The 14,494-nt window shown below is 46.3% G+C and overlaps 2 protein-coding genes across 7 annotated transcripts in view; both read right to left on the bottom strand.

Moving 5' to 3' along the window:
* Positions 1-293: 293 nt before the first annotated feature.
* On the bottom strand, positions 294-9,278 carry prdm2b (PR domain containing 2, with ZNF domain b). Of its 3 annotated transcripts, none has more exons than XM_061291206.1 (4): positions 9,122-9,278; positions 6,603-6,688; positions 2,168-6,411; positions 294-1,859 (listed from the first exon to the last, which is right to left on the bottom strand). In XM_061291206.1, the coding sequence occupies exons 2-4, from the start codon at positions 6,619-6,621 to the stop codon at positions 1,842-1,844; spliced, it is 4,281 nt and encodes a 1,426-aa protein (XP_061147190.1). In that variant the 5' UTR covers positions 6,622-6,688; positions 9,122-9,278; the 3' UTR covers positions 294-1,841. The 3 variants fall into 3 exon arrangements, with proteins under 3 accessions (XP_061147190.1, XP_061147191.1, XP_061147192.1); XM_061291207.1 differs by lacking the exon at positions 9,122-9,278 and adding an exon at positions 8,401-8,857; XM_061291208.1 differs by lacking the exon at positions 9,122-9,278 and adding an exon at positions 8,019-8,358.
* Positions 9,279-12,054: 2,776 nt separating this feature from the next.
* The window catches only part of foxj3 (forkhead box J3), a 65,240-nt gene continuing 62,800 nt past the window's right edge, over positions 12,055-14,494 (bottom strand). For all 4 annotated transcript variants that reach the window (XM_061291221.1, XM_061291222.1, XM_061291223.1 and 1 more), the window contains 2 exons: positions 14,225-14,323; positions 12,055-13,928 (listed from right to left, as the gene is read on the bottom strand). In XM_061291221.1, the coding sequence (XP_061147205.1) occupies positions 13,816-13,928; positions 14,225-14,323 (212 nt within the window). In that variant the 3' untranslated portion in view covers positions 12,055-13,815. The remainder of the gene's footprint in view (positions 13,929-14,224; positions 14,324-14,494) is intronic.

Raw genomic sequence — 14,494 nt, forward strand, 5'->3', positions numbered from 1 at the left:
GAATTGTTACGAGCGCAGAAAAAGCCAGATACATCTATTGCCAGTATGACAGTATAGCTGTGCTGGCGTCTTTTTTGTCTCCAATGTCCGTCAAGTGGACTGTAGTAGTTTTAGGACGCAATCGGGGCCATTAAGACTCACGTATGAAAAATGTAAATATTGCATTTGAAGGCCAAATATTTTTGGCTCTTACCTGTGCTGTGGAGTTAAAAAGAAGAATGTTTTACACCAGCAACTTCCAAATACATCATGACATTAGTAAAAAGCAAAAATCTGCCTTTGCAAAGACAACATTCAATTTGACAACAGTCGGTTTATTACAGAACTGCACAACTGTACATTGTGTTGTCTAGTATCAATTAAGACTGAGTATTTCATCTTTGGAAAGGCAGGCATTTTTGAGTAAAAAAAAAATAAAAATAAAAGTAACATCTCACTTGACAGCAGTTTTTAGTACGAATGTAACAAAAGAAATTCAAGGACATAGCCACTGTTAAGAAACATCACTTTTGTTGGGTCAATTATAGCAATGTTTTACTTGAGGTCACTCAAGATGTTTGTTCATCCTTTAACACCATTTTTCCCTTAACGCTGCAAGGCAAAACACTTATTTTGATTCATTGTGGAAATATAAATTAGCATAGTGTTCAATTTAATACATGCTACAAATACGAGCAGCATCTGCATAGTCTGTGCTCGATTCACGGAGAAGTATTCATAAAACGTGTGTAAGGAAGGACATCGGCATCTATTTTGTTACATTACGGTTGGCATGGCTTTCAAACATTTTTTTTAAAAAAATGCACAAAGAATGTGGGAACAAGATACTGTTGTTACACTTATTTGTTCAAAAATGTTTCAATCATGCATTCTGAACATGAGAAAAGTTACAGGGGGGAAAAAAAAAAGTAAGTATAACCAGTGAATACATTCCATTGTTGAATTCAGGAAGCCGATCTTTTACACTTATTTTGGCAGTTGATTCTAAAGTGCTGCAGGGACGTGCGAGGGATGTTAAATGCTTTTTTGTTTTAATACAAGGATCAATATCATTGCATGTTAAGTCGGCTTGAGGCTCACATTAACGTTGGAATCGCCTGCTAACGACAGAGAAACAAACGGGTGTGAACAGACAAGTAAAAACATGAGATGTCATTGAGATCTAGACTGGAGGAATTAACAGTTGTGCATCCATACAAGCGCTCTTTCTCTCTCTCTCTCTCTCTCTCACACACACACACACACACACACATACAGAATTCCTGAGGACCGATTGTTGCAGTCAACTGCCACATTTCATTTCCCCACACAAATGAAAAGCCAATAGAACATTTTCTACAATAAGAGCACTACAGAGATTGCAATCTGACATCAGTTTGCAACACAAAACAAAATAATGCTGCCAGTGGCCACTGTAAGAGACTTGGAAAATGTTGTCATCTCGATAATACACTATATTTACGCATGCATTAGGAGACTCTTCGGGAGATTCAAATGTCCAAAATAAGCCTATAACAACAAAAGCTGCAATACGCGCGTTTCCCTAAACTGATGCATGATTGCCATTTGCAATAGATCAGCTTTCGACAGAGCCCTAATGTTACTGTTTTGGGTCAAGTCATGACACCTATCGTACATATATTTATATATATTAACCCACTGCCATTTACAGCGAGTTTTTCTTTTTTTGCAAGGCTGGCTGAAAACAAAACAGAGGCTCAGTTTAGTTTGTATGACAAGTGAGGAAAAAAGAAAGAAAGAAAACAGTCCAGCAAGGCAGTAGAGTTGTCCTCATGTGTGTGGGTCAACAGGTCCCAGGAACCCAACGAGGTCAACATGGCTTACTTCATCAGCACCTCCTAAAACAACACACCAGTTTAATGAAAACAATACGAGCCGACACCAATCAAAGGGGGAGTTTGCAATTTAAAAAACAAAAGATATGCAAACAAAGATAGGCAGTGATGCTATTTTGTTGCAGCTCGATATTCATGATTATTTTACACTATTGATCACACCTACACATTTTCAAAATAGCTGTGCTTCAAAATGGTGCTGGTGCACTTTAGTGAGAGACGGGATTGGATAAGGAAGGCTCAATTCAAATCTCGCTAGCAGTTTTAACATTGCAAACTCTCACTTGGACTGAAAGTCTACAATCACCCACCGGCGCGTCTTTTAGCTCAGGCGTCGGTGCGTCCTCGGCTTTGGCCTCCACGGCGGGGCCCGCCATCTGCGCGCTCCTGGTGACCGGACCGCCGAGCCTCTCCCGCATCCGAAGGGAGAAGCGCTCTTCTTTCTTGGGCTGCGGCGGAGACGACGACTTGGGCTCGGCTAACCTCTTGGGCGTCGCTTTGCCCATTCGCTGCAACCTGACGGGTTGCTTCTGTGCTGCGGTGTCACTGGGAGTGTGTGGGGGAGATGCCTGAGGCTGGCTCTTCTTGGCTTTTTTGCCGGCGGCGGTGGTCGCCGCCGGGAACGACGCGGGCCTCTTCAGCACACTTTTGCCTTTCGCCGTCTGCGGCGGTTCGGGGAGTTCCGCCGCACCGGAGCTGCGAGCTCTGGTCTTTCCGAGGGGTTTGGGCTCAGGCTCCGTTTGTGCCGCTTCACATTCTTTCTTGCTCATGGTTTTCTCCGCTGCGCCAGACACGGCTTCTTTTTTCTTGCCCTTTTTTTTCATGGCAGGCTTCATGGGGCAGCTGACGGCCATATGTTTGCCGAGGCTGGCCTGGTAAGTGAACTCCCGGCCGCAGTGGGGGCAGACGTTACTCTGCGCCTCTTCAACTTTAATGGCGGCCTTCTTTGCCGAGGTGGCGGTTTTGTTCTTTTGTGAAATAGCCTTCTGGACCAGCTGGTTTTTCTTCTTACTGAGGGCACTCATTTTTGTTTTGTTCACATCCTGATTAAAGTTAAGTCGCTTTGGCTGGCCCATCCTTCGGAAGGCGCTCTGGCCTGCCGAGGGCGACGCGACTCCGTTGGGAGATTTGACTATTTGCTTAAGGGGGATGGGGTTCTTTTTGGGAGTGTAGCGCTTCTTGTCGCTGGCATTGGCGCAAGCCAAAATGTGCTGGTGCAGCTCGGGCATGTTGTCAAAGCTGTTGCCGCACTTGGTGCAGCGGATGGCGGTGGTGAACGTCTGCGGGATGTTGTGTGTGGTGAAGTTGGTCGCCGATGCCATGGAGCCGGCGTGGGAACGGCTGTGATAGGGAAAGGGGGGCGGCTTGTAACTGGGGTAATGCTGGTTCTGGCCGAGACGGACGTCGGGGCCTTTGGGCTTCCCGCCCTCAGAGGCCATGATCTTTATAGTAGTGTAGAGCTCTTCATTGGGGTCCTCGCCGCAGTCATTGGCGTGATTCCCGTTAACGTCAGGCTTTTCCGTGGCGGGACTAGCGTCATTTTGTTCCGGCGCTTCCACACTAGTCTCTTGTGCCGGTCTGGAGATGCTAATTTCTTCTTTGGCTCTGGATGGGTCAGTGTAGTTTTGCGGCCTGAGTTTACCACTCTCCACGGAGGTATGCGTGCAGACGTCATTTGGATGCAAATCTTTTTGGTGCTGTTGCAGATTGCAGAGAAAGGCAAACTCCTTGGAACAAAGAGAGCACACGAAGATGGTGCCCACCCCATGTAGCGTGGTCCGGTGGGCGAGAAGGGCGTCCGCGTCGCCGAACAGCTGCAGACAGAACTCACACTTGAAGGGCCTATCGGACGCGTGCTCGACGATATGCCCGCTGAGCTCCTTCATGGACCCAAACGGGCTCTCGCATACATTGCAAACAAAGGTCTTGCAGTAAGTCGAGTCGCTTTTTTGGGTGGTGGGGGGCTTATCGGGTTTCTTTTCCAAAGGCTGCGGTGAAAAATCAACATCATCCCGAGGCACATGGTTTTTGACAGAAGAGTCATCTGTGTGATTCTCAGGCTCCTCTTTTATCTTTGCGTGTGGGAGCAGCAACGGGGCTGGGTCATGTGAAGCGAGAAGAGGCGGCGATGTCCGCAAAGACTCCGGCCGGGGCAAAACGGCAGCCAAGTCGGAGTTTTCAGACTTTGGACTTCCTGAGTTAAGGTCTCTGGTAGTTACGCCGTTCAGCAGGCTGCTGCTCGTCTCAGTCAAAGAAACGTCCGGCGTAGGAGACGGGCTGACCGAAGACGGCTCAAGGGGCGCAGGAGGACTGGCGGGTTCTTGGAGTGGAGTGTCGGGGGAGTCCAGTGTCTCAGAATGCTGCTGCTCTTCCTCGTTGCCGGCGAACAAACTCTCCGCCTCTTCCGAGGGGACCTGCGGCGACCTTGGCGACATCTTTGGTGATAGGACAGGAAGAGGCCGCTGGGCCGATGAGTCCGAGGGCTGGGAAAGAGGAGAATTTGCTATCGCTTGCGGCGAGGGCATGGTGGGGAGTACGGGCGGTGGCGGCGTTGTGGATGTCACGCTGGAGGTGCCAGGTGAAGAGGGGTTCATGGTGACGGGGGTTAAGGACGGAGGCGAGGGGTGGGCAGAATCCACATTGGGAGACTGCGGTTGAAAAGCCAGGTTGGCGAGCGGCGCGGGTCCCTCCTCCGTCGGCAAGGGCAAACCCACGTACTCGTTCATCAGTACCTTTTCAAGCATGCTGGTGTTTGGCTTCCTCTTCTTTACTTGCAGCTGCGGCACTGCACTTCCCTTTACGTCCGGATCGGCGACGCTCTTCCGATGCAAGCTCAAATCAAGAGCCGAATCGCCGAGGATCTTGTTGGGGGTGTCGCTTCTTCGACTGACAGTGTTGGACAGGTCCAAGGGTTGCTGATTGCAAGTGTTGCCGCCGCTGCCGGAGGAGCTTTGAGCGACGTTACTTCCACAAGGGCTCAAGGCTGCGGTGTCTTCCTTGTCCAGAGAGGAGCTACTGAGGTTCTCCAGCTTTGGCACCTTGAGGGCGTACGGGCTCACCGTCTCAGCCTTGCAAGCCTCTGCTGTAAAGGGCGAACCCAGCTGCGATGACGACGGGGGTGAGGTCGTTCGCCTTTTAAACCGACTCGGGGGACCTTGGGGCGGCGTGACGGAAAGCGGCGAGGTCAGCCTGTGACTTTCCGCGATGAGCGTGATGGACTTCTGAACGTCTTGTGTCTGGAGGAGCTGCTTGAGCTTCGGTGACAGATAAACGGTTTTCTCACGTTGGAATCCCGACGAATCCGCCGCTTGCTGGATAAGCGAGTTCGGCAAGGACGACGATGCCGTTTCTGTCTCGACTTTGAGGCCGGGAAGAAGAGGCGGCGTCGACGTCCGCCTTTTGGATGAAGTCGGATAGAAGTTGGACGACTGCTTGGCGGTGCTGGCCCGAGCCTCCACTTTGAGCGCCTGACTGAGCTGACTGGGGCTGATGATGACCGCGTCCAGACCAAAAAGGGCGGCCGATCGAGTGTCCACCTCAATGACCTCACAAGTGCTCACCGTATTGGTAGACACGATTTTGCCATCGATGTAGAAGCTCAAGTTCTCAGAGATGTTTTTGGATATGTCTACGACATAATCGTCCCGGTCGGTCTCGTCTTCTGTGTCGGCGCTGGGTACGTACACGAGGGCGGGGCCGGCATTGGGCGACACGTCGGGCCGCGGCTGCGCCGACGCCTCCTGCAGCAGCATGCCTTTCCGGCGAACACCCTTGGGTAACAAGTGTCGTTCGTGTATTCGACGCTGGTGCCGCCGCATATTAGTGTGTGTGCCAAACGCTTTGTTACAGTACTTGCAAGGATGGAGCTCTTTGGGCGCCCCGTTTTCATCCAAGACGAAGGGAGGGTCGGCATGCGGGCCAGGTTCCTTCCTCGCCATTTCAGAGAAGTGCGCGGGTCCTCCCGTAAGCTGCGACCCCACGGCGGCGTATTGATTAGTAGGGCTTGTGCGGTCGGGAGCGGAAATGTCCGTCTGCACCAAAGGGCCGAGCAGATGAGCCGTTCCGGCCAAGGAGCCGGGCTTCTTCTTGAGGCCGCTCTCGTGCCTCCTCTCGTGGCGCCGCCGACCCACCTGAGAGCCAAAGGACTTGCTACAGTATCGGCAATTGAAGAGCTGCGCTTGCTGGCCAGTGGCGGTGTGAATGTGGATGTGACGCTCCAGACCCTGCCTGGTGGAGAAGTGCCGTTCACAGTGCTGACAGGGGTACGAATCGCCGTGCAAATCCAAGGGGTCGAAGTCGGGATCGGTGTCGGGCTCCTGAGGCGGGGAAGACGGCGACTGGCTTCTCGCAATACCTTCGAGGGACGAGTCGGGTTGCCCCTGTGCTTCGTCGTGGCCTTGCAAAGTGTTGGCATCCTCTTCTTCCTCCTCTTCCTCGTTTGGCCCATCCATTGTGTCGACTGACGTGTCCCGCACATCTCGGTGGTCGGTCATTTCTGTGGGCGTGACTTTGGCGGGTCCTTGTGTTAGTGGCTTCTCATCCTCCTCCTTCACACCTGTCAACGGTCATCAGAAATGTCAGCCAACACAGAAATCATGTGTATTATATTTCACAGGTCACACAGTGATGTCGCTCAGACATATTTGTAACTCCGGGGCGTGTTCTGCTTTTTCCTTCATGTGAAAAACGCGTTTCCGATGTTTGCAGGAAAGGCGAGCGGAAGGCTGTGCCGAACGTCCAACTTGCCTTCTTCCCCATCCCACATCTCCACAGATTTGTCTCTGCTCGTTTTCGGCGAGTCGGCCCAATCAATTCTAGAAGCTTTCTTCAGGCTGTGGACGAAAACAAGAACAGCTTCAGATAACAAAGCAAGAGTATTTGTGACACATTTCCGTCAACAAAAAGCTCACTTGGGCGTTACCACCCTAGCACTTTTTACTTGGAGCAGTTTTCATTGTTACATTAAGACTGAGGGGAGAAAAAAATCGACCAAATCTTCATCGCAAAAACCTTGCTCGCTGATGAGGATGACATCAATGTGGACGTCAGCGATACATGTTGCATCACAAGAACACAATATTCTTTTGAGCGCCTTTTGAAATTTTCAAAACAGCTGCCATGAGGGTTGTTAAGCATGAACTGTTTGCTAACGAGGTCACTGTGTATCCGCGCTTTTGCTATTGCCGTCTCTGCAAAAGGTATTTTGTTTGGAGGTTGCCAACAGAACGTAATGAACCACTTTGTGCAGCCGTGTCAGAGAACACGTCCTCCTGCAGAAAAAAGGCAAGCCAAGTTCCTGCCATAGTTAGTGTTATTAGTTCTCTATTTATGGCTTACGGGAATTACTAGTGGGTTGGAGGATGCTTCCTTGACACGTTCGATGGCTTTTCTGAAGTCCATCGTGACCAGCTGTGAGGTCACGTGATGGAGCGTTACAAAGCCCAATTCAAAATCAAAGCGCAGCGAGGGAGTTTGTGTGAGGTCAGTCATTCCGTATGCATTCACTTGACACACACGGCTAATGACTCAACAAAGATCATGTCAGACAGGTTCATATTCAAGCCAATTACAGGGATTCATGATATAACTTTCAAGCTCCTTAAATAAGAAGGGGTCCTACCACACAGTGTAATGGTGAGCTAATTTAGTAAACATGGGCGAAACACGCGTTGGTTAATCAATTTGCTCAACTTTAAAATGTATGTAGTGGATCCCTCCTTATTTAAGGACTCCCCTCTTCCTGACACCAGCAGCACAGTTAATCAGAATCAGCTTTATTTTGAGACATGGGTTTGCTTGAAACCACAACCAGATTTCACACCCTCATTTGTAACCCAGAACTAAAGCCTTACTTTTCACATTGAATTTCTACTTTGAAACCGACTTCTGCTTGACACTCTAATTCAAGTCTCTCAAATAACTCCCGAAACCTGAATTTAAAATGCTTTAAATCCAAGTGAGAAACATACATTTGCTGGAAACCTTGACATACCACCCAGAACAAGACTTCACATCCTGATCTGAAAGCCTAACCTTGAGTTGAAACCTTACTTTGAAATCTTGACCCTGAATATACTCTTAACTATTTCTGAAACATTGATGCTTTCTAGAAACACTAACTCTAGATTCATACCCCAATTCAAGCATTTAGCGTCAACTCACATATACGAGTTAACAAGGAAGAATCCTCCATGTCACAAGAGCTGAGCAGCAAGACCCATTTATCTTTTACTGACTAAAAAACTCTGTCCAAAGTTCATAGCACACTGCGAGGCATTTACTCGCAAGTCAGTCGAACATTATGCGTCCAAATGAACAGTTTCCTTGTTTGATTGTACATCATTCGGAGTATGCAAAAAAAAAAAAAAAAGTTGTTTTGTTCATTAAACGATTGCACAACTTTGAAGAAATGGCGTTGGGTGGATGGAATTCTCGCAAAATCTTGACAATTCTATCGAAACACATTAGACGCCCATAAAGGAGGTGTGAAGTTCATCAGTAGAAATGTGTTCGACTTCAGTTGAGAAGTGAGAAAATAGTTTACCAATCTGCACCGAGGTGTCCCGGGCTAGCCGCCTAGCTTCGCTTAGCACTCGCTCGTCTTGACAACCTGACCGACTGGTTATTCCGCAGGAGCCGAAATCAAAGCGAATGCTGTTCGGTTTGAACACCCCCCCGCAAACGTTCGAAAGAGGGAGATATTTTTATTCGCTACCCGATACCAGCGAGGTTAATGGCCAACTACCGCGGAGCTGGAGAGTCGGGCGCTCGGTTTAGCTTTAGCTCGCTGCGCTAGGCCACCATCGAGTGGAGGCTCGCCGATGGATGGCTTTCATGCTTTTCGGAAGCTCAGGAAGGTCACATCCTCGACAAGGAGCAACTCGAGCAGGAGGGTGGGGGGTGGCGAGGCGGGGGAGTGACCGCCGAATGAGATGGTTACCGTAACGACTTTGGGGCGTCATTCGGTACCCTCCGCGACGACTTTGATATCGGGTTTAAAAGTGGGGAAAAGCCCCCCCCCCCCCCCCCCCCCCCTCCTCCTTCTCCTGCTCCTCTTCCTCCTCCACACTCATCGACTAGCCTCCCAATGCTAGCCACTAGCTCAACTTAGCTCTCAAGTGGCTAGGAAACCAGTCCGCGGCTAACTTAGCGGACGTGTCCGATGTTGGAAGTCGTCCGTTTAAACAAACAAACAAAAAAAGTGTGTCAAATCAACTTTCAAGTGGCCTGGCCGCTGTCAAGCACACACTGAAAAGAGACCTCACCTCGACAGTTTTTCCTTTCTTCCTCCAGTGCAGCTGTTATCTCGGGGTTGTCTCAGCTCGCCTCGCACGGTGCTGTACCACACCAGCAGCCAGCCAGCAGCAGCTCGTCTCCGGGAGCGATAGGCTGCCAAGAATGAGGGATGAGCCGTAGCACCAATCACAAGCCGCCTCGCCGCCCTCCCGTCGCCGCCTCGCCGGGGGGAGATTTGGGACAGCGAGCATCTAATCTGGCTGTGATGCGTTCATGGTGCACTTTGGTACCTTCCATGTCAACATGTCTGCGCCCCCCCCAAAAAAATTACAGTGCACTAGTTTTTTTTTTTCTTCATCGTTACGTGATTTGGCTTGTTTCATTTTTAGCCTGGTTGTTACGTTAATGCGGTTATGTGTAAAAGGAACAAAAGAGAAAGAAAAGCGCTTAAAGTGTCAAAAGAGTAGTCTACAAACGTCAAATCAAATTGCAAAACTAAACACTCTTAATGTTATAACAGAAACCTTGAAACGCTATCTTCAAAACACCCAACTGCCTTGAATTGCTACTTTGAAACTTTTGCCTCCATTTCAAAATCTTTAATGTCAAATCCTTGAAACCTAATTTGAATATTTTCTTGAAACCCTTAATTATGATTAAGTGAATACAACATGACTTTAATGGAAATTCTAAATTTGGATTGAAACCTTATTTATAAATTTTCAGCATGCTTTTTGTTCATTTTCCTTTGACTAATTCATGTTAAATTAAAAAAAAAAGTGTCCTATGCTTTGGGGTTGGTTGCAAGTGATCCCGAAGAAGACTCAAACAGCACAAACTTCCACAGTGAAGTTACCATATTTTATTTCTTTTAAGTGCCATTCATGCATATTGGGCAAGGAGAGGGCTTGGGTACGGGTGGGTTCAGGTGGTTTTGACAAGTCTAATAACACTTTACAGCACTAAACGAATACAAAGAGTAGCTGTGCACCTCATTGGACAGCAAAAGTAATAAGTCGTGCAATTTAAAATAAAAAGGGGCGAAACTTGGAGGAAAACAAACAAGAAATGACAAAGACAAACTAAAAACAATGAAACACAAACCAAATATATATTATCAACACTGAAACACCGAATGTAGAAACATAGTACAGGTAAAAGGTAGTGTCACACACACAAAAAAAGCCAATGCGTTTTCATCACATATATACAATATAGATATATACATACTGTCACCCTCTGATTGGACGATAACAAAATATTCTTTCCCCTCTCTCATCTATTTCGTGGACTCCCCCGGCCCCCAGGAGGAAAACAAGGAGGGGGGTGTGGGGGGGGGATTGAAAAAGACAAATATGTACAAACACGACGACACCGGCACTGAAGGAAACAACCATTCATTTCAACTGACAGTACTAGGATGATGATGGCTGCTCTTGAAAAATCTTTCCCTCATTCAAAATGTGTTAAAATCTCCCAAATAATCTCTCTGGCAAGTAATAACAAACTTTGACCTACCCCCCTCTAATATTTTTTATTTTTTTTAAACACACCAGCAAACAGACTCGCGCATACAAGCAACAAAAAAAGTGATCCAGTCATTTTTCTTACACTGTGTCCCTTTTTTCAAGCCACATTTGAAGTTGTTTTTACTCTTCGCCCGGAAGACGTGAAACAAACCTTGCCTCCATTGAGTTTTACAAGAAGGATGGGCGTGGGTATTTATCAATTGGATTGATTAGTTATGTCTTGGAAGCGATTGGGAGTAAACTGGAGTAAACAACATCACTATTTGCTCTTAACGAAAGTTTGCCGTCCCAAGACGGCAAAATGCCACCCACTATGGGATGATGAGCTACAAAAATCTGGGGAATTTTGTCAAGTGCCATCCCTGTAATTTAATACTCATTTTGCAAACCCAGCACTATTCAAAATGATTGTCAGAAAGCCTTACCCTTGGCAAAAGGTCAATCTGTCCTAAAAATAAAATTTCACAACTCCCTGTCCAGTCTTTGCAGAGTGATAGTTTAGCAAGTTGGAACTTATCTTTTCATATGATGAATAAATCATCTTGATGCGTGATGAGTTTCACTCTGGACCAGAATCATTCCAAATCCAGTCCCAGGTGTGGAATGATGGGAAAAGCGAACCGTGGGCCTCTGTTAAGGGAATACAAGCTAAGCATGGGCATAAAGATTGATTAGTCGATTGATTGTTGCAATTGAGGCAAAATGGAATTGTCATGACTGGATTGGAACTCGGATGACTAAAGGAGGACAATATTGACATCAGCTATGGGAATCAACTCCTTCGGGCAGCGTTTAATACAACACCGCCCGAGAAAGTGGAGTTCAGAGATCGATCACATCATATTCAAAACATTCCGCAAAAACTAACAATTTATTCTAGTCAACCAAGGAAATGCCTGTCAAACGCCCATCCCTTGCACAACTTGCCAGATTAAATGAAAAAGGACGCAGAGTATGACAGAATCCTGACTGCCGTTGTTGTTTACAAGATCTGTGTGAGGATTTGCATGTAAGCGGAGTTGCTTTAGCGCCCATCAATATGGAAGTTTCCAGAACTGCCAATCACCCTGTTTGCTTTTGTGCGCTTTTCCAGAAAAAACAGTTGTGCTTATAGCATAACCTCAAATAAAAATGATCAGAATAAACTAAATTCCCAAATTCCCAATATAGCATGGAAAATTCATTTTCATTATATAGAAATAAAATAAAATAAAGTGACACACATTTAAGGGAAAGTAAAGAGCCTACAGATCATTAATCAGAGGTAAGTATCATTTTGAACTTTCGAGCCGTTAGCCTCTGACCCTAATCCTAAACCAGTGACTCGAATACCACTATTGGTATTTAGGCGCCCTCTAGTGGTACAAGAAAGAATCAATACCTTTTCAAAACCAGGGTCGCAGTTCAATGTTACAGTGCTTTTTTTTAAAAAAAATTCAGTTGAGCTGACGTCACTGAGCCAGATATTCGTACATTGATGTTTGTTCTGAACCGTGAGTTGAAGGTAAGCTTGACTGTAGCGCAATTTCAATTTTTCACATTTTAGTTTATTTTTGAGTAAGGGATTGGAAATCAAAATTGAAGGAGAGGCAGTAGATGACTAGTTGTTTTTCTGCCTAATGCGAGGCATTCATCTTTAAAATGCATGAAGGTATTTTATGAGAGGATTCGGTATTCATCTTACAAATACTGCGAATGTTCAGCTTCTCACTTTTAGTATACTGCTTGTCCAAGTTGTCACCAACATCTTTAATGATCAATAGGCTGCTAGTTATAAAAAGGAATTAGGGATGGGCATTTCCTTGACTGCCTACAGGAAAAATGAACCTTCTATTAATTGATTAAAAAAACAAACAATACAAATGGCAGACACTAGTAAGGAAACCGTTTATGTGGACCTAGATGGTAATAGACAGCATTTCTACTCATTGCATCAAGAAAGTCAACTTCATTTTGTCTCCATCACCTCCAGACACAACTAATCGGCCATCAATCCTTAAAGATGAATAAATTAAAGACTATGCCCATCCCTAAAGCGGCGATTCCCAACTACTGTGAGGGTGAGCCATTATCCAATTTTACTTAATTGGTCCAAAACGGTGCATTTGTTGGTCTAGTCATGCCCGTGACGTATAGTGACAGGCTGAACAATTAATGTTCTTCCACAATTGTAACACAAACCTTAAATAAAAGGACGAATAAAAATCGAGACAATATTTCAGTATGTTTATATCCTATTTATGACATTTTTGTTTGGGGGTGTGCCATCAGATTATTATTTTTTTTTTAATAGGTGTATTGGCTCACAGTAGCGGGTTGGGAATCACTGCCCCAAAGGGAACATTGATGGAAAAAATGACAGATGTGGATGTGATTACAGCTTTAAAACTAAAAAAAACAAACAAAAACTAACATTTGGTATCCTGCTGCTGTCACACTCATCATATTGACTTAAATGAAAAATAAACAAGACACTTTTGCAACATTCGGCTGACTTTTTACCTGTAATTTGACTTTTTTTCTGTCAATGTATCCCAAACATTCCTTTGTACGATCACATTGGTTGGTTTTCATTCTATGGTAGTTAAAAGTAGGCCTGAAGACCTTTTTCGTGTATTTTTTTTAAACACCCTGTTCAAAACCTCAGCGAGCATAATCCAACTGTCTCTGCCAGCCAACCACAGGGGGGGGGGGGGACTCTTCCGCCGTCACATGACTCACACAGGCCGCCTGTGTTTCTTTTACAAAACAATAAAAAGATTATTTAAAAAAAGAGATAGCTCAATTCATCCACGAGGCAGCTGAGGCCAACACGAGAAGAAGAATCACAAGCTGAAATCACAGAACAGTGGTGGAGTGGCTTGGCTAAAAGCGGGGCAAAATGGGGGGGGGGGTTCTGGAAGGCCGCTGGTTAGGATGGTGGGAGAGGCGAGCTGGAGACATACACTTGATCCTGTCCCAATAATATGATTGTCTTTTTCTGGTTATGTAAAAATGTTTCACGGCACTCCGCCTAATGTTCGCCCACCGAGAAGGAGAGTAGGGGGTTGTTGGTTTCCTCCTTCCTCCATCTCCTCCCCCTCCCACGGCCTTATTTTAGCCCAGCCTGATTTCCTCTGGCTTCCACCTCCTCCTCTCTTCGCTCTCTACTCCTTTTGTTTTCAAAAAAATACAACAAAAACGAGAGGAGGAGGCTACACAATGGAGTCCCAGTCAAAATCATCCTGGATGTCATCGGCCGGCATGCGATGAATCTGGAAGTTTCTGCTCGGCATCATGTGCTGCTGGTTCATCTGAGCGTGGTGCCCTGGGGATTAAAAAAAAAAAAAAACATCAACAAAATAATTTGTTTATCTGACAATCCATTCATTTTCCATGACATTTCTACTACGGCTGACTTGTGGACAAAAGCCGATGTACACCCTTGATTGGTCGCCAGCCAGTTACAGGGCTCAAAAGCACTGAAAATTACACGTCTTTGATGAACCTAACACGTATGTTTTTGGAATGCAAACTCCACAAAAGAAAGCTGGGGCCAAGTTTTGATTCCCAACTGTGAGGCCCAAGGTGCTAATCACTCAACCACCCGTCCGTCTGTCTCACCAGTCATGGTGGGTCCCGCGCTGCTCATGGGGGGCATGTGGGGATACCCCGGGGGCCCCATCATGGACATGCTCTGTCTGGAGTCCATGTAGAGATTTCCTAACGAGACACACAACCATAACCAAGTCAAACTTTTGACCCTAACTCTAACCCACATAATAGCAGTTGCTTATTTTTATTAAAATCAATGGAGTTGTACAGGTTATATAGGTCACATTAATGATGGAAAAAGTTTAGCAATGATTTCTCTTAATTGGTCTGACTACAAAA

This window comes from Syngnathus typhle, linkage group LG11, assembly GCF_033458585.1.
Source record: "Syngnathus typhle isolate RoL2023-S1 ecotype Sweden linkage group LG11, RoL_Styp_1.0, whole genome shotgun sequence".
In the NCBI taxonomy this organism is placed as follows: Eukaryota; Metazoa; Chordata; class Actinopteri; order Syngnathiformes; family Syngnathidae; genus Syngnathus; species Syngnathus typhle.